The sequence below is a fragment of the Paramisgurnus dabryanus genome, chromosome 22 (genome assembly GCF_030506205.2).
Source record: "Paramisgurnus dabryanus chromosome 22, PD_genome_1.1, whole genome shotgun sequence".
In the NCBI taxonomy this organism is placed as follows: Eukaryota; Metazoa; Chordata; class Actinopteri; order Cypriniformes; family Cobitidae; genus Paramisgurnus; species Paramisgurnus dabryanus.
In genome coordinates, this window is record NC_133358.1 from 20,709,793 (window position 1) to 20,731,693 (window position 21,901).

At 38.6% G+C, this 21,901-nt stretch overlaps 3 protein-coding genes across 3 annotated transcripts; 1 reads left to right on the forward strand and 2 right to left on the reverse strand.

Moving 5' to 3' along the window:
* Window positions 1-6,069: 6,069 nt before the first annotated feature.
* Window positions 6,070-12,804, reverse strand: gpr12 (G protein-coupled receptor 12). Its single transcript, XM_065259011.2, has 2 exons — window positions 12,373-12,804; window positions 6,070-8,597 (listed from the first exon to the last, which is right to left on the reverse strand). Exon 2 carries the CDS (start codon window positions 8,583-8,585, stop codon window positions 7,566-7,568), a length of 1,020 nt encoding a protein of 339 aa, XP_065115083.1. The 5' UTR covers window positions 8,586-8,597; window positions 12,373-12,804; the 3' UTR covers window positions 6,070-7,565.
* A 690-nt stretch (window positions 12,805-13,494) lies between these two features.
* Window positions 13,495-18,087, reverse strand: usp12a (ubiquitin specific peptidase 12a). The gene is made up of 9 exons (XM_065258202.2): window positions 17,928-18,087; window positions 16,509-16,589; window positions 16,206-16,419; window positions 15,646-15,878; window positions 15,430-15,506; window positions 14,999-15,082; window positions 14,717-14,914; window positions 14,557-14,635; window positions 13,495-14,467 (listed from the first exon to the last, which is right to left on the reverse strand). Exons 1-9 carry the CDS (start codon window positions 18,060-18,062, stop codon window positions 14,366-14,368), a joined length of 1,203 nt encoding a protein of 400 aa, XP_065114274.1. The 5' UTR covers window positions 18,063-18,087; the 3' UTR covers window positions 13,495-14,365.
* A 610-nt stretch (window positions 18,088-18,697) lies between these two features.
* rpl21 (ribosomal protein L21) lies at window positions 18,698-21,590 on the forward strand. Its single transcript, XM_065258203.2, has 6 exons — window positions 18,698-18,812; window positions 19,451-19,529; window positions 19,647-19,708; window positions 19,792-19,904; window positions 20,744-20,894; window positions 21,467-21,590. The coding sequence occupies exons 2-6, from the start codon at window positions 19,463-19,465 to the stop codon at window positions 21,554-21,556; spliced, it is 483 nt and encodes a 160-aa protein (XP_065114275.1). The 5' UTR covers window positions 18,698-18,812; window positions 19,451-19,462; the 3' UTR covers window positions 21,557-21,590.
* The last annotated feature ends 311 nt before the right edge of the window (window positions 21,591-21,901 follow it).

Here is a 21,901-nt window from a genome sequence, read left to right on the forward strand (position 1 = left end):
ACAATTCTGGATATTCCACTGCTAAGTGTTAAAAGTTTCCTTAGAACCCCCCAAAAATCATTTGGACCCCAATAATTTTTTCCCACACTAAAATACGAGTCACTCCTATTCAAGCCCTTTGACACTCTCTGGTTTGACATCAAATTCATTATTTACTTATTGTGAAGCTCTTACATTGGATTACAGTTCTCGAAGGTTCAGTTGGCATACATCCATGTAGAAAATCCACAGCTGATGTCAAACAGGCCAAAGCTTGACAACATCATTTTACAAAGCTCTTTTCAAAAACAGTAGGAGAGACAAACCCCAAATCCACCGCAGTAATAATCTCCCGGTCATTTCAGAATAAACGGCTGTGCATCAAGCATTAACTCTCGCTCTGCTGTAGACAAGCATGCCCAGGCGATAGGAGACGGTGTGCAGAGGTCATTTCAAAGGACTGAAATGTGGCCCACGGTTAACTGTTGCAGGTTAACATGCCTTATTTACAAGATCAAGACGATCACAGAATGCCATAGCAACGTAACGATAAAAACGTCTTCATCGATACATTCAGAAGACGAGGCTGTTCAGCGCATCAGAATATAAAAGAAAATCTCAGTAATTCTGAAAGATTCAGGACTGAGGGGGAAAAATAGAGACTTTAAGTGAATATAGCAAAATAAATTATTCCTCAAAGGTTAAAGAGTTTTCTTTTGTTGCTCAGATCTGGCACAAAGAAGCCTAACGTGGCATCAACATCAGGTCCATACTAACCATCATTAAAGGGATAGTATACACCTAAAAATGAAAATTACATAATTTACACAAGTATAATTAACTTGGTTTTACTAGTCATTTTAACTTTGATTATAGCTGAAGCAATTCAACTTTATTTTATAAGTTACAGCAACTCATCAGTCACTAATCAAGATAAAAAATCTATATTGAAATTACTTGTAAATCCAAGTTGATAATACTTAAAGGGACACTCCACTTTAAAGGACAAGTTCGGTATTTTAGACTTAAAGCCCTGTTTTCAGATTGTTTATGGTCAAATAGAATGGTTTTGACTGAAATTTCGACATTTTCGGCTGCCCTGAGAATTTTCGCTTGTTTGTGTTTCAGCTCAGACCTCTACAATGGCTTTATAGGTGCACTGGAACAATCCTTCCTAAAATGCATTAAACTTTCGTTTACAAAGACGTGAAACTCACCGAGTGGTCAGGGGTGTTCACTGGTATGCTCACACAAAAATCGCTCCAAAAGACGCATTCCAACATGTTTTATCGTAGTTTTTACCAACTCCATTGACTGTATTAGACGTCCTGTGAGGTACGGTATTACTCCGCGCCGGGAACTTTGTTTCTATTCTTGCAATTGGCAAAGGCGGATTAGCGCCACCTCCTGGGCTGGAGTGTTTATTATTCAAGCTCTAAGCGGAAGAATGTACGGGTGTGAGGCGTTTGGGGAAATAGGTCCACAAGTTAACAACGAATGCTAAAACAGCTGTTGGAAAGCATCTTTTGCAGCGATTTTTGTGTGAGCATATCAGTGAACACCCCTGACCACTCGGTGAGTTTCACGTCTTTGTAAACGAAAGTTTAATGCATTTTAGGAAGGATTGTTCCAGTGCACCTATAAAGCCATTGTAGAGGTCTGAGCTGAAACACAAACAAGTGAAAATTCTCAGGGCAGCCAAAAATGTCGAAATTTCAGTCAAAACCATTCTATTTGACCATAAACAATCTGAAAACAGGGCTTTAAGTCTAAAATACCGAACTTGTCCTTTAAAAAAAATATGCTCATTTTCCAGCTCCCCTGGAGTTGAACATTTGATACTTACCATTTTAAAATCCATTCAGCTGATCTCCGGGTCTGGCACTAGCACTTTAGCATAGCTTAGCACAACCCATTGAATCTGATTAGACCATTAGCATCGCGCAAAAAAATAGAAACTCTAAAAAAAGAGTTTTGATATTTTTCCAATTTAAAACTTGACTCATCTACAATCTACATCTTGTCCGTCTTAGTACACGATGTAACTACAGAAGAGTCAAGTTTTAAACAGGAAAAGTATCCAAACTCCTTGGTTATTTTTAGCGCAATGCTAATGGTCTAATCCGAGTCAATGGACTATGCTAAGCTATGCTAAAAGTGGTAGTGCCAGACCCGGAGATCAGCTGAATGGATTAAAAAAAATTGTAAGAATCAAATGTTTAACTCTAGGGGAGCTGGAAATGAGCAAATTTTCAAAAAAGGTGGAGCGTCCCTTTAAAAAATGTTTTACAGTGTAGGTTGTTCCAAACCTGTATGATTTACTTTCTTTCATTTATGTAAATGAGAATCATAAATGTTTTGCTCAATCAAAAGAAATTCATGCATGTTTAAAACAACATAGTGACAGATTTTTCATTTTCGGTGAACTATTCCTTTAAACACCATTATAAGTCGCACACCCAGGCGCAGATCCCCGTGTGCTGTTCTGTATCATCCAGAGGTTACTCAGGCAAAAGGTCACATGGGTGTGTCCGACCCGCAGGCACGATGTAAAGAGGGCACCTCTCTTTAAATCATAGGAAGACTGGTAGCCACTCTAGTCCATGCAGGTCTATAGGGAATATACATTATATTAACCCCAAGTACTTTGTCCCCAGAGTGACACAAACATGCTTGCATTCACACGAACACACATACACATACACACGACCATGCAATTGTATGCACCGACGCAGTCACACGTTTGTCATATACGCACAATATGAGCACATTCTTCACACGACCAGAGATGTATAGTAACGAAGTAGAACTACTTCACTACTGTACTTAAGTACTAAAAGACAGTATCTGTACTCTACTGAAGTATTATTTTTTTCTCCTACTTCCACTTTTACTTCAGTAAATTTTTTCTTTGAGTTTAATACTTTTACTCCAATACATTTTTTATGTGCTGCATAGTTACTCGTTACTCTCAAATGTTACGAATCATGGTCACATGGTGGTCTGAACCAATTGGAGATAGTAAAGGGCGACCCCTCCCAACCTCTCACTCACAAATATGAGCCGGGGTTGTTGACAAATGTGAAGCGAAGAGAGAACCAAAGTGCGCGAGAAAGACAGAGAGAGAGAGAATGCGCAAGAAAGGGCGAGTGTGCGCGAAAGAAGGAAACCTAAATTCAATGAAACACCTTGTACCTTTACCTATTACCATTTTATCGACTAATATTGCATTAATTCTGAATTCTCTATCGCCATATCAGTTAAATTAATCTGAATTATCTGAACATTCATGTCCTTGTACCCCTGCTACAGCCAAAGGAATTGTAAGTGTCCTTTAGCTTAAACATTTGAAATAATATAAACAATATTATATTCAAACTTTTGACTGTTTTCTTTAATAACTACATTACACAATACTTGTACTTTTACTTTCAGTACTTGAGTAGTATATTTTAAAATAAACTACTTGCAATACTTAAGTACAAAGCATGTTTAATACTTTAGTACTTCCACTTAAGTGCTGTGCTTAAAGAGCACTTCAACTTCTACTCAAGTCACTTTTTTGATAGAGTACTTGTACTTTTACTCAAGTCTGGGTCGCTAGTACTTTATACATCTCTGCACACGACGTTATAAACATCTACGATTCACAAAAGCTAATGCATACCGCAGTGTAGGTCACATTGAGTGTACAGAAATATTTCATCCATAGATATCATAAATGACCACAGGCAGGGTACAGTCACCTTCTGGATGGAGACACGAGGCAGTGAGATTATAGACATGTGGGATTTGGACATCTGTCCATTTTTTGTCGCTTTTAAATCTCTCACATCATTGCGAAAGGAACAGTTGTCAGACATTCTGGAAATTATTTTCATATTTCGTAGTGGTCGTATTTTGTTGATGTTTTTTTAGCTAGCTGAGGTGTTTGTTTTGCTTGGGCAAGGTGGAGTATTGCTATAATTTGCTGCCAGTGTATTGCTATAAATTGATGAAACACTCAAGTCTATAGTTATTGCTTGCTGATGGATTCTCCCACAGCGCTGAAATGGATATTGGCTGGTTGGCATTTGGAGGGCAGAAGTTAAAAAGCCAGGGTGAACGTTAGCTCTTAATAGTAGGGTGACTGCAGCTTCAACTGTGAATTAATTATGTGAAAATGTGACTTTCGTAATAACATTCTCTAGACATTTGCCAGGTCTCACTGTATATTTTGCTTATTAATGTTTTTTGAAAATAAATGAGATTTGTGGGCAGTTTTCACAAAAACATGTTTGAATCATATTTTACCCCAACATTTAAGTGGAAGTAGACTTTATGACCGGATTTGCACTGTAACATAATTTTCACAATTAAATCTCTTCCTTCTTCCCCTCCCATTAATTATTATTAATGCAATACCTCCTTATGTTTTATTTTTAGGTATGTAATTTAGGTTTATATTAGGCCTGCCTGATATTGCGCCATTGCAATGTTTTGGTTTTCTTTGTAAACTGTGATATGAGCAATGCTGGATGACATGAAAAGCTCTGTTTGAGAGGACTTATGATTTCTCTGTGGTGTTTGAAACCTTTCTCATATAGTGTAACACTGGCAGTGGCATCTGAAATAGTTTTGCTTTTGTTCTGCGATGTAACTATTGCAGAGGTGCACATTGCAATGTCGATGCTGAAACAATTTGTGCAGCCCTAGTTTGTATTTCTCCTTCTCATAAACGATTCTCATTAGACTCTAATACAAGAATAAAAAAACACACACTCGTCAACTTAAATTAAAGGGAATACAACAAATTCTACCATGATGCTATTACATTATTTCAGGTTACACTGATGAGACTTAAGAGCGAAGGAAACTGGACATCGCTTACGAAAATAAAGCATGACTTTTTGTAGTAACCATGATTTTTTGGCGTACCATTAACAAACATTTTTGCATTTAAAAGACGTGTGTAATAGCTGTCCAAACACAGCCAAGACGTCTAGGCTAAAACAAGGCAAAATTTGGGCTGTCAGTAAAAATTCTAACGATAACCTAATAAATAAATAAATGAAACCAAACACCTTGTAATCACATGATGGAATCATACATCTTTTGGCAAAAATGAATATAACCAAATTCAAGGTTATTTTGGCTACAAGTGGGTAACTCATACCCGGACTATATTTGGTCTATAGTTAACCTAAACAGTGAAATGACAACTATTGCTTATTGGGAATGATTTTACTACAGTAACCATGGTTTAAAGGATTAGTCAATTTTCTAAAAAAAAAATCTGATAATTTACTCACCACAATGTCATCCTAAATGTTGATGTCTTTCTTTGTTCAGTCGAGAAGAAATTATGTTTTTTAAAGAAAACATTCCAGGATTTTTCTCATTTTAATGGACCCCAACATTTAACAGTTTTAATGCAGTTTAAAATTGCAGTTTCAAAGAACTTAAAACGATCCCAAACGAGGCATAAGGGTCTTATCAAGTGAAACGATTGTCATTTTTGACAATAAAAATAAAAATATGCACTTTTAAACCACAACTTCTCGTCTTACTCCGGTCCTGTGACGCGCTAGCGCAACCTCACGTAATACGTCATCATGCCGAAAGGTCACGGATGACGTATGCGAAACTACGCCCCAGTGTTTACAAGTGTGGAGAAAGTGGACCGCTCCGACGTTGTTGTATGTGGAATGATACTAATTAATGTCTTTGTGTCAGTTTATTGTTTACAATGGTCCGCAAATGTGCGTTTCATATATGTTACACGTGACCTTTCCACGGCATTACGCAATTACGTGAGGTCGCGCTGGCGCGTCACACGACCGGAGGAAGACGAGAAGTTGTAGTTTAAAAGTACATATTTTTAATTTTTCTTGTCAAAAATGACAATCTTTCACTAGATAAGACCCTTATGTGTCATATGGGATCATTTATAGTCCTTTGAAACTGCAATTTTAAACTGCATTAAAACTGTTAAGTGTTGGGGTCCATTGAAATCCATTAAAATGAGAAAAATCCTGGAATGTTTTCCTCAAAAAAACATAATTTCTTCTTGACTGAACAAAGAAAGACATCAACATTTTGGATGACATGGTGCGGAGTAAATTATCTGGGTTTTTTTTTTAAGAAAATTGACTGATCCTTTAACTGTACACTCAGAAAAAACGGTGCAAATGGTATCACTGGGGCGGTAACCTTTTAAAAAGTACACCTATCTTTCTAAAGGGTGCATATTAGTACCTCAAAGGTGCATTTCTGTGTGTTTTTTGTAACTTACAATCCAAACAATTGTATTGGTCCTAAACTATGCTTAAGTTTTTATCCAAACTGCCACTGCATATTTTTTCTTTTCATTTTGAGCTAAAATGGGACACAAACATGTTTTCGATAGGGTTCTTGGACTCAAACACTCTCTGATTTGTCCAAATCATCCTTCTTTACAAACCCAACACATGCATTTCTAAGCCAAATGCTATTAATTACCATTGTGTAATAACTATCCTCTATCCAACAGTCGTTATTATCAAATAGACGTAATAAAAAGACCAGGGCTCTATTCAGAGCATTGTGGGCACAATGTAAATTAAAAGCAAATCAATAGAAAATACATTCGCTTCCATCCACCACGTCACCGCATATAAACAAGTTCCTTATTATCAACCACTTAATGCACGTTTTGTACTCAACAACAGTCCTTTGAAGTAAGCCGCCTTTCAAAAAGGGGGTGCTTGTATTAACATAAAAAAACACTTTCTACCGCTCTCCAGTCATTTTCATCTCGCATTTGTGTATGGAAGAGGATGCGGATGAGAAGAAACACTGCCAGTTAAACTTTCGTAACAAACTCAAAGGCATCGATGGGTGCGGTTAATTATGGAGTGGTTCTCATTCTGAGATTGTAGTTAGCTCTTCATGGTTTTCGGCTTTGGAGGAAATTTTACATTCGGGCACGCTCGGGTTGAGATTTAAAGTGAGGTGACAACCAAAAGAGAGAGGGCGCCGCTCTCCCTCTTTCTCTCTCCAGGTTGGTTTCTTCTGAGGCCGCGTGGCCCGGATCACAGAGCGCCTGGTCTATTTTTAGCACTCCGCGGTTACTTAACGTGCAATGCACGTTCTTGAATGCAGCAACAGCAGGATGAGATGAATGAGCTTCGGGATCCAGTCAGGAGGACGGTCTCGTGCCTCCCCTCATCCTCCTCCCTCACTGCGTGTGCGACAGGGCTGCCACTGTGGCCAAGCTTATACAACCACAAGAAATGCAAAGGCATATATTTATATATATATGACCCCATAGGAATATATATATATAAACACACGCATATATACAGCTGCTGGCCACACAGCATCCATTCACGCCCCCTTTTTTCCACAGGGTGTGGCAGCTGGTTGAATCAGGATCCGGCTAATGATTGCGTGGCAGTGGTTGTCACTTAACAAATTGGGGAAGACAGTAACGGGCAACGCAAACGCCCCTCTTACCCAGGGTTTGGAATCTGTGATGTCTGTCACTGGAGACGGAGCGTGGCTAGGACTGTACTATTCCCGAGGTGTCCTGCTTTCGAAATCTGTGCCCAGAAGAATCTCCTGTATCAGACATCACTTGGTGTCCGTGCCCGATGGGCCACGCTGGCAGGTATGCAACCGCAGCACACCAGCCACAGTGCTTTTTGGATCTCTTGATTTCGGAAGGCGTAAATTAGGGGGTTGATGACGGAGTTATAGGTGGCAGGTACCAGAGTGGCATAGGTGTACAGAGGCGGATAAGTATAATCAGCTATGAGAGCGTACACGGTAAATGGCATCCAGCAGGCAGCAAATGTGCCCAGAATGATCGCCAGGGTAGAGACGCCCTTCCGCGTCGTGACGTAATGGGGACTCGCTGCCAAAAAGTGGTGCTGGAGGGCGATTTGGTGTGCATGTCGCATGACAATTTTGCAGATCTGCACGTAAAGCTGAAGCATTAGGCCGAACAGCAAAAGAAACGATACGGAGAGAACGGCGACGTTATTTTTTGTAAGCGGCCACACCACACTGCAGCTGGCTTCCTGCCCCAGGCAGTTTACACCGGTAACAGGCAGCAAGCCCAGGCACAATGAAACACCCCACAGAAGCACAAGCATGGTGTATGTGAAGGCAGCGGTACGTTCAGAGTTGTAGGTGAGGGCGTAATACAGGGACAGGTAGCGGTCGATGGTGATCGCCAGCAAACTGAAGACGGATGCAGAGAAGGAGGCCACCACCAGACCGACAGTCAGGAGCTGTGCCGAGTCGGAGCGCAGCAGGTAAGCAAATGTGAAGTGCAGGACTAAACCCAGGCCAGCAAGAAGGTCTGCAAGAGCCAGGCTACCGATCAACAAAAACATGGGGGCGCGCAAAGCCGGGTTTTGCCAGATGACCAGAACCACCAGGGCGTTCTCGCAGGCTATCAAGGTACCAGAAGAACACAGCACGATGTCCCACGGGTTCATGAGGAGTTCGGCAGGTGGCCTCGCTGGCAGGACGACTGCAGGTGGGTATGTTCCCACAGTGAAGTTCTCTGGGCTTCCTGCACCACTACTGCCCCAGGTGGGTTCTTGCCAGCTGTTGGAAACTGCCACCTCCTCGCTCATTCTGCCTCTCTTCTGAAATTACATACACACAGAAAAACACAATGAGATATGTGGTAGTAGTCAGAAGAAATGGTCAAAAATGTACCTCAGCTGTCAATGGGGCTGTACCTTTTTAAAAAAGAATAAATTTGCACCTAAACAGGCCATATTAGTACCTCAGAGGTACATATTGGTACCACATGAATATATATCTTTACCTAATGGAACATATTAGGAGTAGGACCTTTTTAGAGGGTACTACCCTGTGACAGCTGAGGTACATATTTTAACCATTTAAAAAAAAATTGTATCTGTCACCATTCCACCAGTGGAACACCTAAGTTTACTTTAAAGGTGCCCTAGAATGTAAACTTTTATTTACCTAGGCATAGATGAATAATAAGAGTTCTGTACATGGTAATGTCATATCATAAGCATCAAACTTGTTTGTTTCTTCCTTCTAATGTAAACCTTGTGCATGCAAAATACAGCTGGAAAACAAGCCAGTCTCGGCATAACATTGACTGTGACATTACCTCGGATTTCCACCGACTGCGGAACGGCGGCGGAGTCAATCGGTTTACGTTCAAGTCAATGTGTGTATTTCCACTGACTGCGTTCCGAATCCGTCACAGCTCCGGCCATCCACAGCCCTCCGGAACAAATACGCAGAGCTTCTATTTTGCCGATGCTGGACAGCTCTCCAGGGCGGAGCCATGACTATATCGCGTGATCATACCTGAATTCGCGACATCTCGTGTCATGATCTGGACTGGTCCAGCAAAACGTCATAATGGGTGGAGACAGAACTAGATATTGCACAATCATCACGTGAATGTGTGAGACCTCATGGGTCCTCATCACTTCAGCATGCAGCCAGCCACTCTGCAACAAATATGGAACTGGTGGGTATTGGCGGACGGCGGAGTGTCGAGCCATAACGCGGCAGAGCCGACCTGCAGCCGCTCCGCAGTTGGTGGAAATCCGGGGTTACAGTCGAGATGTACGCCCCAACATTAAATTACGCATTAAATTAACTACAATGTTATTACAATGTTAAAAAACAAAGTTATATGCTAGTTAATGCTATATGCTAGCATTTAGACTGAAGTTCTACTATTGATGTTACAGTTAGTCTATTTTTTGCAGGTCTATACTGAAAAAACACAACTTAACGCTCAGAAACATCCATCTCAGAATAATTGATTATTCCTTAAAATCTGTCCCTTTGTCTGATACAGGCCCAAACATATAAGGTCTGTTTGCACAAACACAGAGCTACTGAAATGAGCCACTCTGAGAAGCAGCCAATCAGAGCAGAGCTCAACATTATTATTCATGACCCTTTCAAATAAGGTGACAATAAACCATTTAAAATCCAAGGGTTGTAAACGGACATGTAAACCTGTCTCTGGATTATTTTTGCACTTAATGTAGGTTTCAGAGAACAATGTAACATATTGTATCAATGCATTTTTTGGCACCTTTAATATTTCACAGTTAAAGTCTAAGGGTCTACCCATTTCTCTAGTGTTTTACAAAATAAGATATTCAGTAACATAAATTGATTAATTTATGGCAAGAGTGTGCATAATTTCTTCAAATGCTGTTAAAGTTACTCGTTCCACCAGCAGAACACTAAAGTTTATTTTAATATTTTACTATTGAAAATTCCAATCAAACCTGACAAACTATCGTTTGAAAGCTATAAGAGTGTAGTTTTTATATTTAACCCCTGTTTTGCAATTTTTAAAAAAATGTCACCGACCCACAGGCTGGCCATGTGTTATTGCATATTTATGTTCCATTCTAAACATGAAAACATCTTGACAATATATCATTGAAAAACTCAATGTAGTTTTAATGTTTCAAGGCCATTTGATGATATAAATGATGTAGTGACAGTTGTGTGGTTAAATGTCACTGATCCCAAAGGAATGCAATATTTTCAAATGTTAAAGGTTCTTTATCGAGTCATACAAGAATGGTTATTTTATATGGCAATAAATAAATTGTATATATGGCACTGTGTAACAAATTAATTTTTAAAGTGTTGTAGTAAAAAAAGACTACACACAAAGAAAGAAATAGTTATTTTAAAGGGGCCATGACATGAATATCTGACTTTTTCCATGTTTAAGTGCTATGATTGGGTCCCCAGTGCTTCTATCAAGCTATAAAATGTGAAAAAGATCAACCCAGTAAATTAGTTTTGGTAAACCATTCTCTACAAGCACATGAACAAATAGGTCATTGAAATTTGGCTCTCCTTATGATGTCATAAGGAGCTCTTATTATAATAATACCGCCCCTTAATCTGCACTATCCAATCACAGCCCTGCCATTTAATGCAGAGAAAAATAGAGAGAGAGAGAAAATAATTCACAGCACAATTGAGTTTCAATTGCAACAAACCGCTCATTTGCATTTAAAAGGACACACCCAAAACAGCACATTTTTGCACACACCTACAAAGTGGAAATTGTAACATACTATAATAAATTATTTATATGGTATTTTGAACTAAAACTTCACATATGTGCTATGGGGACACCAAAGATTTATTTAACATCTTAAAAAATGTCTTGTGCCATGGCCCCTTTAAGAAACTTTGACTTAGGCATGGGCTTGGTTATCAGTTTCAAGTTATACTGAGCTTTTAAAGAGTAAAAGTTTCAAAACCACTGCATTTTTCTGTTATACTATAAAAGCTGTGTTTTCACAAAGTTAATTAAATCATTAAGTCATGTAATTGATTTGATATTTAGATTTAATATATATTACAAAATATATTTTTTGTAAGAATGTAAAACCTTTCTTTTTACCTGTCAGTCATGGTGTATGTTGTTTAAAAATAAAAGCAGTTAAAGCAATACCGCAACACCATGAAACTGGTATTTTTGCTTAAAGGGATAGTTCACCCATATTTTGAGGAATGTTTAAAACCAAACCGATCATGAGCCCCATTCACTCCCATGGTAGGAAAAAATAATAGGGCTCACGAACGGGTTTGGATGCAAAACATTTCTCAAAATTTCTTCCTTTATGTTCATCAGAAGAACAAATAAATGTATAAAGGTTTGTAACAACATGAAAGTAAGTAAATGATGACAGATTTTTTTTTTGTTGGGTGAACTATCCCTTTAAGGTTATAATACCGCCAAAATCTCAAACCGGCCCATATCTACTTTGACTGTAAGGTTCTTTGGGGAATCAAAAATGTTTTTTTTTCTATGGCATCGCTGCAAAGAACCATTTTAAGCACCTTTATATTAACGAGTGTAATAATACATTATGACAAAATGACTATAAATACAGAAAATAATACCATTAACAGAATGATAGCTCTAAACCACCTTGTTTAAACCTAGGTACAAGAAATCATGCATTACTAGTCTACTCCTAAGCCTTTTGTTCAGATCTAAGAATTAAAAAAAGAAAATTAGAGATGAATCTCGCCTCACACGTCTATTTAATGCTTAGTGGTATATTACTGAGATGCAATTATAATGAAAAGTCCAAAAGATAAAAGTTGAGAGCTGATATTAAATTGCACTGATTATAAAAGAGATCTGTGCGTGCATCAGCAACCTTTCATTTATAGGCTAACTCCAAGCATCATGCATGCACACTGCAACCATCTGGATGATAATGCTGAACGAAAAAAATCCCTAAGCTTTATAAAAATGCTTTAAATGTAACCATTCTGTATAATTGGCAGTTAAATAATAAACGATCCAATATTACCACAATTATTTAGATATATATAGGCTTCAAGTCCCTATTCACATCCCATCTGGTGTCTTACCTTGTCTCTGGGATGAGAGACGCCTTTTCTAGATGTTTTTACGAGCTTGTTGTCTTTCCATTGTATTGTATGGCAGCGCTGATCGCAGGTGCGGCGCCGCACGGATGAATGCGCGATGCGGATGGGATGATGCCCAGGCGGATAATCGCTGCTTTTTGCGGCGCGTTACCTCCAGCAGCATTAGCGGCTCTTTACCGTCTGCACGAGCATTGGCACCGACTGCGGCTGTGCGGTGAGCTGGAAGGTAGGGAGGGGTGACTCGGTTTGAGTCTTACACCGGCGGCCCGGATCACAAGCTCCCGTCAATTATTGTCCGTTGAAAATAAAGGATGCCAATTTTCTTGGTTTTCCTTTACCATGTTGTTGAAATAGTTTTATGAATATAACAGTCTGATTAGCCATTTTCACAGTATCGCTAATGTAGAAAAAAAATGCAGGAACAATTTAAAATTGTAAAAAATAACGCTATAGCTAATATGTATTATTATTAAAGAAATATTATTTACATAGCCAATGTATCTGTGTGTTCTGTCTGAATTGTGCACAAGATAATTTATTGATTTGATTGTTTAATATACGCATGTTTCATTTTACGTTTAATGTATTAGAATAATATTAAATATATAATTTCTATATATAAAAGATTTAGTGTGTCTGTGGAGGATCAGACCTATTTATCTGACATTCAGACTGCATTTTTCTGGAAAGATGCACATTGTGTGTTGCTCCCCTGTGAGAGCTATTCTCGGCGCGTGCTATTAACAGCATGCTCATCTGTGTCACCCACTTCCCCCACTATTTTCTCTTTCTCTTCTGCATCCCCTAACCCCTTATAGCCCTCACCCCATCACTATTTTTTCCTGTTAACCCATTTTACAAATTCGAAGTTCCCAGAGGACTCCCAACTGCACAGCCACTGAATAAAATATTTTATAATCAAAAATTAGGCGTGATATGGGACTACTTAAGAGTAATTGTGACTGTTTTCAGTATTGATTTAAAAAGATAATCTGTATAAACAGATTAAACAGAGTGAAATTTATGTAATGTTTTATGTAAGAAGATTCCTCCTAATCCTAAAAGCATAATGGAGGCAACACACAACCCACACGATTTGGTAAAGCTGCAAGTGCAATTGGTAAAGCATGAGTGATGCTGTATGAATCTTGCAGTAATCCGCATTGGCCACTGAGGGGCCACAGTGACCAAAAATGAGTCATCAAGAGAGAAGGTTCATTCTAAGAAAAGGTGTCCAATCAAATCGCAGCAGGCTGGTAATAGCACATATTTACATGCTTGCATGCATACATCCTTTCTTGGTGTATACACTTTTATTTCTTTTTCTTTAAAACAGAAAATGATAATTTCACAACAGGCCATCTCAAGCAAACCCTCACATTAACCTGCCAACATCTACAAAACTGTATCAAAAGTGCACCATAGTGTTATACATCTTTTCTGGTTCTATCCTCTTTTTTGGCTATATCAGTAATATTATTATAATTCTCATAATATTTATACAAATATCACTCTGTACAAGGTAGAAATACATAACCCGCAGTGCCCCACACCTGGAGCGTGTAGACCCCTCCCCTCATTATAATAAACACACCCCTTTCCCCCATGCACAAGTCTTCAGCCTCCTCACAGCCGCAGGAATCACAAGGTTGCAGCTTGAATGTTGATGCAAATCCCCGTCAAATCCTACAGTCTGACATTAAAACACATTCTCTCTACAGTAAAGGACTTAACACGAGTGATAAAATGCTCCCACAACGAAAATACAACTGACAGACAACGTTCAAAAGGCCTTCCGACTGAATCATGCCCAACATAACTGCTGCATCGAGACCGGCGAGGGAGGGCTTGGACGGGTGGGGTGTGTAAGGTGCCGCTGCAGTAAAGAACCTGCACGGGTGGTATGCAGCAGGGTATTGCAAACAGGCACGCTTGTCGCACAGGTGTCCATAATCGGACGCCCCTCTGGTCTCTCTCAGTCTCTGGACTGGTAAAACAGGATGTACCCGGATTCTGAGTTCTTGGAGATTTCCGAGGTTAATCCATAGAACTCCTCAATCGCCTGGGCATCAATTTTCTAAAGAAACAAAAAATTTGACATTTGAATCCACTTGATTCATGAAAACCAATGATTTTGCATTTCTTCAATAAGGACTGGCAGCTTACCTCTACGATGTCATCATCAAACAGCAGCCAAAAATCATGACTCTTTACAATAGCAATGTAGTGTCCCCGATTTGGACCGCTGAAAGAAAATAACACACGAGTAAGCTTTGTGGAGGCAAAATGAGTGTAAGTACTTCAAAAAGTACGTTTACCGACTAACCTGCCACAATGCACCACCACAGCGACCAGATCATAAAGCCTCTCGGGATTGGTGGCGTCTCCAGATGTGTTAAAGAGGCGGAGCTCCAGAGGGAAGACCACACGGTAGCTTAGCTTAGTGTAGCGTTGCAGTTGTTCCATGTATTTAAATCTCTTCAAGTGCAAAGCGAGGATCATGGGAAGTTTTTTAACCCGCATCCTATAGAGACACACAACGCATTCAAGTATAAATCACATAGAGCAAATCTATGGTAAAAAAATCTAATTAAATACCAATGCTAACCGTTTGTGTGCCTCCTGTTTACTTCTGCATTCCTCACAGTAATATTTATACTCGCTGCACAACGTCTCTGTATTACTAAAACCTCTATAAAAACAGTACGAGAAATAATAGTTCATTCAAATAGACACAATCATAAGTAGAGATGCACCGATACATCTGTCAATCAAAAGAAAAAAATGCAATGAATTTGAGCTCTGTGTATAGAAAATGTAAAAAAACCAGCACTGGTTTAATGTTCAATATTTATGGGTATTATATTAATGAATAACATTCAAAAAATTTAAATCTTCAAAATTTAGTTATATATTAGATATCAGTCTGAATAATCGGCTATCGTATCAGTGGAAACTTTTTATATGGGTGCATCTCTATTCATAAAATGTTAATGATTGTTTTGCATTGGGTTTACGTATGTTTGTGTGTTATCAGACCTGAGACAATGTGTGATTGAAGTATTCTGCTCAACATCCACTGACAAATCCAAGAAATCCTCATCTTTACTGCTTATCTGCAAAAAAGGAAAGTCACACCTCAGTTAAAGCACATCCAACCAAAGTACAACGAAACTTTGATCGGGATATCACATCTTATATTGAACGATAGGGGTTGTCAATGAAATATGCATATATTAATCTGTATGCGATTACCGTTTCACACGTTAGGCATCGCGTCTCATTGGTCAACGTGCCCTGGAAGATCTCATGAACCCAGGTGGAGGAGGGTGGGGTACTGTTATTGTTCTGTGAATCAAGTGTACCATTGGCCAGTTTGCCGTTCTGTTTATCTTGCTTGCGCTCTTCTTGTAGCAGGTCTGCTATAGTGTTCAGCAGGTAGTTCAGAAACTCATGTGCATCTTGCTGCATGTAATTATCGAACAATTCTGCGGATAGCCAGAGAGACAAAATATCACTGTCGGAAAACACGCAAAATCCAATGCATTTTTGTGCCAATAAAATCTGTGGAATTGACAGTGTTACATGCAATTCAATTTTTTTTATTGAAACACACTCAGTAACAGTTTTGACCTAGAATAAAGTAGTGGCTGATACACGTAGGGTTATAATTGTATACAAAGCCTAAGGCAGTCGTAGTGTTCCTACTGTCATTCGAATTCGGCTTAAGGCAAACTAGAAATAACCTGTTGGGTCTAAACCTGTCTGTGATCAAAACTGTATCTCATTACAATTCGCCTTCCTGTTCACTGTACCATTCTCTTTCCGTAGTCTCGTGATGAACTTTTTAGGGGGTATAACCCCTACTTTCCTCTTCTGGTTAGCTATACTGTGGAAAAGATCAGCCAGGCAGGTGAGCAGGTTCTCCTTGCGTCGTGGCTGGCTTCTGTAGGCGAGGATCTTCTCCCGGAACGGCCGGCAGAAGTACAGTGCCTGGAGCACAGAATTACAGTAGCAGGTGTTTCCAAACTGTGGATAAAACACAAACAAACACACACGATGATGAAGAATCTTCCTGGAGGAGACAATGTTAGAATTCAGGGAGCATCTTTGCTTACGTTGACCAATCCAAAGTAATGCTCGTTGACAGGAAACTGCTCCGAGCCGATCTCTTTCTCCAAAGCGGAGGCATTGGCGCCCTGAAAGACAGGAAGTGCACAGCTATTCAGGCATTTACAGGTGCGTACGACTATATTAAGACTCCTGAACCAAAATATACGGTAGTAACAAATGTTTTTCAAAGACCAGTCCCAACACTAGCAGATTCCCTAATGAGCAATATAGATGATGATATATATACAATACATTATACAAAATACAGTTTAATACCATACAACATTGCTTACATGCAACAATTATGTGTATTATTTTATAATATCTGCTAATTATTCACCAAACATAAATGATTTTATCCCAATTGGGTCTGTTGGGACATTTTGGAAGGTAGCACTGGTATACTTTATTATTTACTATTGTAGTTTACTGTAAAATATTATAGTAATTAATTATTACTATAGTATAGTATCATTACTGTAGTATACTATATTGCAAGCCAGCTGATAAACTTAAAAAATACTGTAGCATACTTTAGTATTTAGTATGGTTCAAAAACAGCAGGATCTTGAAGTTTCCTTTAGTAAATAGTAAAGTATACTTCTTAAGTATAAAGTGTATTTGTTAATGCGTGTTAAAATCGCAATATTATACACAGAAAAACAAAGCATGTAAAATCTCACCTTATGAAATTTAGAGCTAAGAAATGTAACTACGTTAAAATACATTTGCATTTTACTACCGTGTTCTTTAGCATTATATGCTTTCTAACTAAATATTCAACGCAAAATAATGCAAGTCATCAATCAAACGAATAAACATGATAAGATATCCAAGATATGGAGTTACAAAGGGGATGGGACACTGTAATCACGATGTGACCGCACTGGAAGCAGCCATAGCACTAAACCACAGGTACACAGAGCGCATTTGACAAAAAATATTTTGCTCAAGTTTGCAATGCTTAACACAATGTTTGTCTAAAACAAAACACTGTTGTGTGGTTAAACTTAAAAAATAATCGGAACTGATCAAAATGTCACTGGTTCTCGCTTAATACGCACGATCATAACCTGTGCTGAATGACACTTCAGCTCAGCAGTTAGCACATCTTTGCTCTGCTGCCTTTAGCAAAATCCTATAAGGACGGACGAATTAAAGTCCTAACATTGTGTTATAAAGACAAAATATTGGTATCACATCACATACGATTAGTATCAATATATTATTTAGGCCCAGTGCAGAATTTATAACAGGCACACACACGGATAAAGACAGCTCGCAACTGCAGCAGAGGAAAACTGGCAACCCAAGGAGTCCAATTCCCAGTCACCATTCACATAACTAATGCTGTACACTAACGATTATAGGTTCATGCAAGCAATAGCGTCCGATAATCCTCGATTGAGATGATATTTACTCACCATGGTACAAAAAGAGGCAAATTTGGAAACTGTCATTAGGATTTCCATTCGCCCAGCGCCATCTTCCACCCAATCACCGCGCGGAGGCGAAGAGGAGTCCCCGTGAGGACAGACTGCGTCCCTGCCAGAGGGCATTCCGCGCGGTCCTAGCGCCCTTCCAAAACTTAATCTGATGCAAACAGAAGTAATGTTGTTATATTAATAAAAAAATCCATAAAGTATATTGGTCGCTTTTTGCTTATTGGTTAAGGGGGGTTATATATGTAATTTTTACATTTTGTGCAAAATCTATCTTTTAGTTTGGTTTATGTCCTGTGTGGGTCAATGTATATCTTTACTGGGCCTAAAAAAAATTCCAGCAATGGCCTAAAACAATTCCAGCAATGTCACAAAAATCTTTTTTAGCAATGTCATCAACATTTATTGCATCATTTCAGTAAATTGTTCCTTCTTTTTTGTTTGTAATATTTCATAAATTGTTAAATTTGTTTTTAGCATTAATGTTGCAAAATATTAAAAGAGAGCGTGTGACAACACTTATATCTATTATTAAATTGTATTAGTTAATTCCGGTTTCTGAGCTTTATTATCGTGAAGCCTATTATTGAATAAAATTAACCGAAATTACATTATAATCTACATGATTAATTGAAAATAAAACTAGGTAAACTAGCAAGCCGGTGTTTAAAACAAATAAATTCACGTAAAAAACAACTACGAACTAACTTGTTATTTTCATAGCGATGACATCACTGCCCTGAAAAAATAGAGCTGATCATTTTACTCAGGCAAACGAATAGTACTCCTATTCGTGCTTTGAAGGAAGAGCCGTAGGACCCCATCACTCTCTTTCCGCCGTACCCGCCATCTTGCGAGCAACCGGGGGTAAGATGCGCTCCAGACATTGTGTTTAAAATCATTCATTATGTAGCGTTCACTGAACAGAACTGCCATATAAACGCCCAAATATTTCCTTAACAAACGTAGTTTCGAAATTAAGTCCAATTGTTTGTAGAGGGGCGCTGTAAAGATTAAAAATAAAGTGTCGGGCTTTAGCGTGTCTGTTCCATGTGGCCATGCCTGTACAGAGTTGGATCTGCAAGAGACTAATAAAGATAGACAGGAAAATCTCAGTCGTAGGAATTTGTCTGAATTTCGTTAACATGTTAGATTGAATCTAAATTCAGTGATGTCTCAATAAATAAGTTTAAATAGATGGGAATAATCGAGCTAATGCGGGTTTTAATGTGTTCCAAGTGTGCACGAGCTTTTTCTTGATTAGTTTTAAAAATCGCTTAATGCTTTTAATTTGATTAAAACCGAACTTTTAAATTAACTTATGTTTTTTGGGCATGATGTTATTTAGGAATGGTAATGTTAACAAGTGCCATCTATCAAAAACATGCATGGCCCTTTGTACTTACGTCATCGTTCAATAGACTAACGTTACACAGTAGTTTATAGTTTTTAAACGGTTTTTATTTATTAGTACTAAGTCTAGCTTGTTTTATTTTTGTGTCCAGTAATCAGGCATCATGACGAACACAAGAGGCAAGAGGAGGGGGACCAGGTATATGTTTGCCAGGCCCTTCCGCAAGCATGGTGAGTTATTTGAATCCCACAAACTTTACTTTTTTTTTTAACTTGGATATCATGTGTACATGTATTGGCTATGTTGCTATAGAAAGTTTAAATATTGTTTTTTTTTCTCTGCAATAGGTCCAATCCCACTGTCCACCTACATGCGTATCTACAAGAAGGGGGATATTGTTGATATCAAGGTATGTTTTATTTTATGAGCAGAATAATTGTCATAACTTTCTGTAAAAAAAAAACTTATGTGAGACGTCACCTATTTCAACAGGGAACAGGTACCATCCAGAAGGGTATGCCTCATAAATGCTATCATGGCAAAACAGGACGTGTTTATAATGTTACACAGCATGCTGTAGGCATCATCGTCAACAAGCAAGTCAAGTAAGTTTTTCTTTGGTTACATTATGTCCATTACAATTAAATTAGCCTTTTTTTTTTAATGAAACGCTCATTAGTCAACAGCAGTTTACTTTTTTTTTTAAAGGGGACAGAGAATGAAAAACCATTTTTACCTTGTCTTTGTTGAATAATGGTAGTCTACCCACATTCACAAACATACGAAAAGTGCTAAACATGCTAAACATCTCAGTCTCATAGAAATTCCTCTCTTAGAAATGTCAGCCAGAAATGGCCCAGTCTGAAAAACTGATGCTTATGACATCACAGGCATCTAACTGCCCCTCCACTTTAAAATAATTGGCTACATTTTTTGAGTGGCAGCAAAGTCAGCCAATCAGTAATGAGATTGCAAGTTAAGCCAGTAGGGGGAGCCAAATAGGTGCAAAACCACTTGTTTAAAATCCCCCACCCTAATAGAGCTATCTGAGAGAGGTTTTTAGGAGGCTTCTAAGGCATTACAGACCCAAACAAAAACATTTTTGTCTACATGTCACATCACAGAACAAGGATAAATACCCCGTTCAATCATTCTATGTCACCTTTAATGCATTACATACAAAACAATACATTCTTGAAATGTTTTCTGTAGCTGTAAGTTGCAATGCATCCCCAGATTCACTTTGCCATAAGGGCAGCCCAGTGTCCTCTATGGTCATTCATATGGGGAAGAGTAGTGACCCTTATGCACCCTGGGCAGACTTATCAATGCCTGTGCCAGATTGTCAATATGGGAACATGACTCTAAGGATTGAAGTTTGTAAGTTCATATAAATAACAGATCACCTGTTATTGTAATAATCAGCAATTGTTGTTACTTTCAGGGGAAAGATCCTGGCTAAGAGAATTAATGTGCGTATCGAGCATGTTAAGCACTCAAAGAGCAGAGACAGCTTCCTGCAGCGTGTGAAGGAGAACGAGAAGGTTAAGATTGAGGCCAAGAAACAGGGCACCTGGGTTGAGCTGAAGCGCCAGGTATGGGGAATTCACTTCTTTATGTGCACTGTTTAAATTTTGACTTACTAATTAAACAGATGTACCAGATTTGTATTTATTGTCAGGATATTTAAAGGGATAGTTCACCCAAAAAATAAAATTGTCATTTACTCACCCTCATGTTGTTACAAACCGTATACATTCCTTTGTTCTGATGAACACAAAGGAAGATATTTTGAGAAATGTTTGTAACCAAACCATTTGTGGACCCCATTTACTTCCATAGTATTCATTTTTCCTACTATGTAAGTTAATGGGGTCCACAAACTGTTTGATTACGAATATTTCTCAAAATATCCTTTGTGTTCATCAGAACAATGAAATTTGTGTGTTTGTAACAACATTAGTGTGAGTAAATGATGACAGAATTTTCATTTTTGGGTGAACTATATATAAATTAACATGTTTTACGATATTGGGCATTCAAACAATTGTGATATATTCAAATGTTAGTCTTATGCCTGGTAATCAACCAATAGGCCTTTAATAGCTTTGGCTGACCCTTTTATTGTATTTGTTGCTGATGTCTTGATCTCTTTTCCTTCATCCAGCCTGAAGCTCCACGGCCAGCCCACTTTGTCAGCACTAAGAACAACGAGCCTCAGCTTTTGGAGCCCATCCCCTATGAGTTCATGGCATAGGTCTGCTGACCAAAATAAAGTCCTTTGTACCACATACTCTGTTTGAAACTTTTTTTGATGACAAGGTGCTGTCATTTTTAATCGTGTTGTTTGTTTTTGTGGTTAAGTCACAATCTTATTCCCTAAGATTTTCTTGTAACTTGTCAGGTTTCATTTGGCTTCTAGCAAACTTCAGGTGTGACTTCAAATTGGTCCTAAGTAGGGATGCAGCGATTAACCGGGTTCACTATTAACCGCGCTTTAAAATGTCACGGTTAAGTAACCGTAAAGCCTTCGCTACACCGCGTGTTTTTGTTTCACGCACGCACAAACCAGATCGACGAAACAACAAGAGGCGCATGCGTC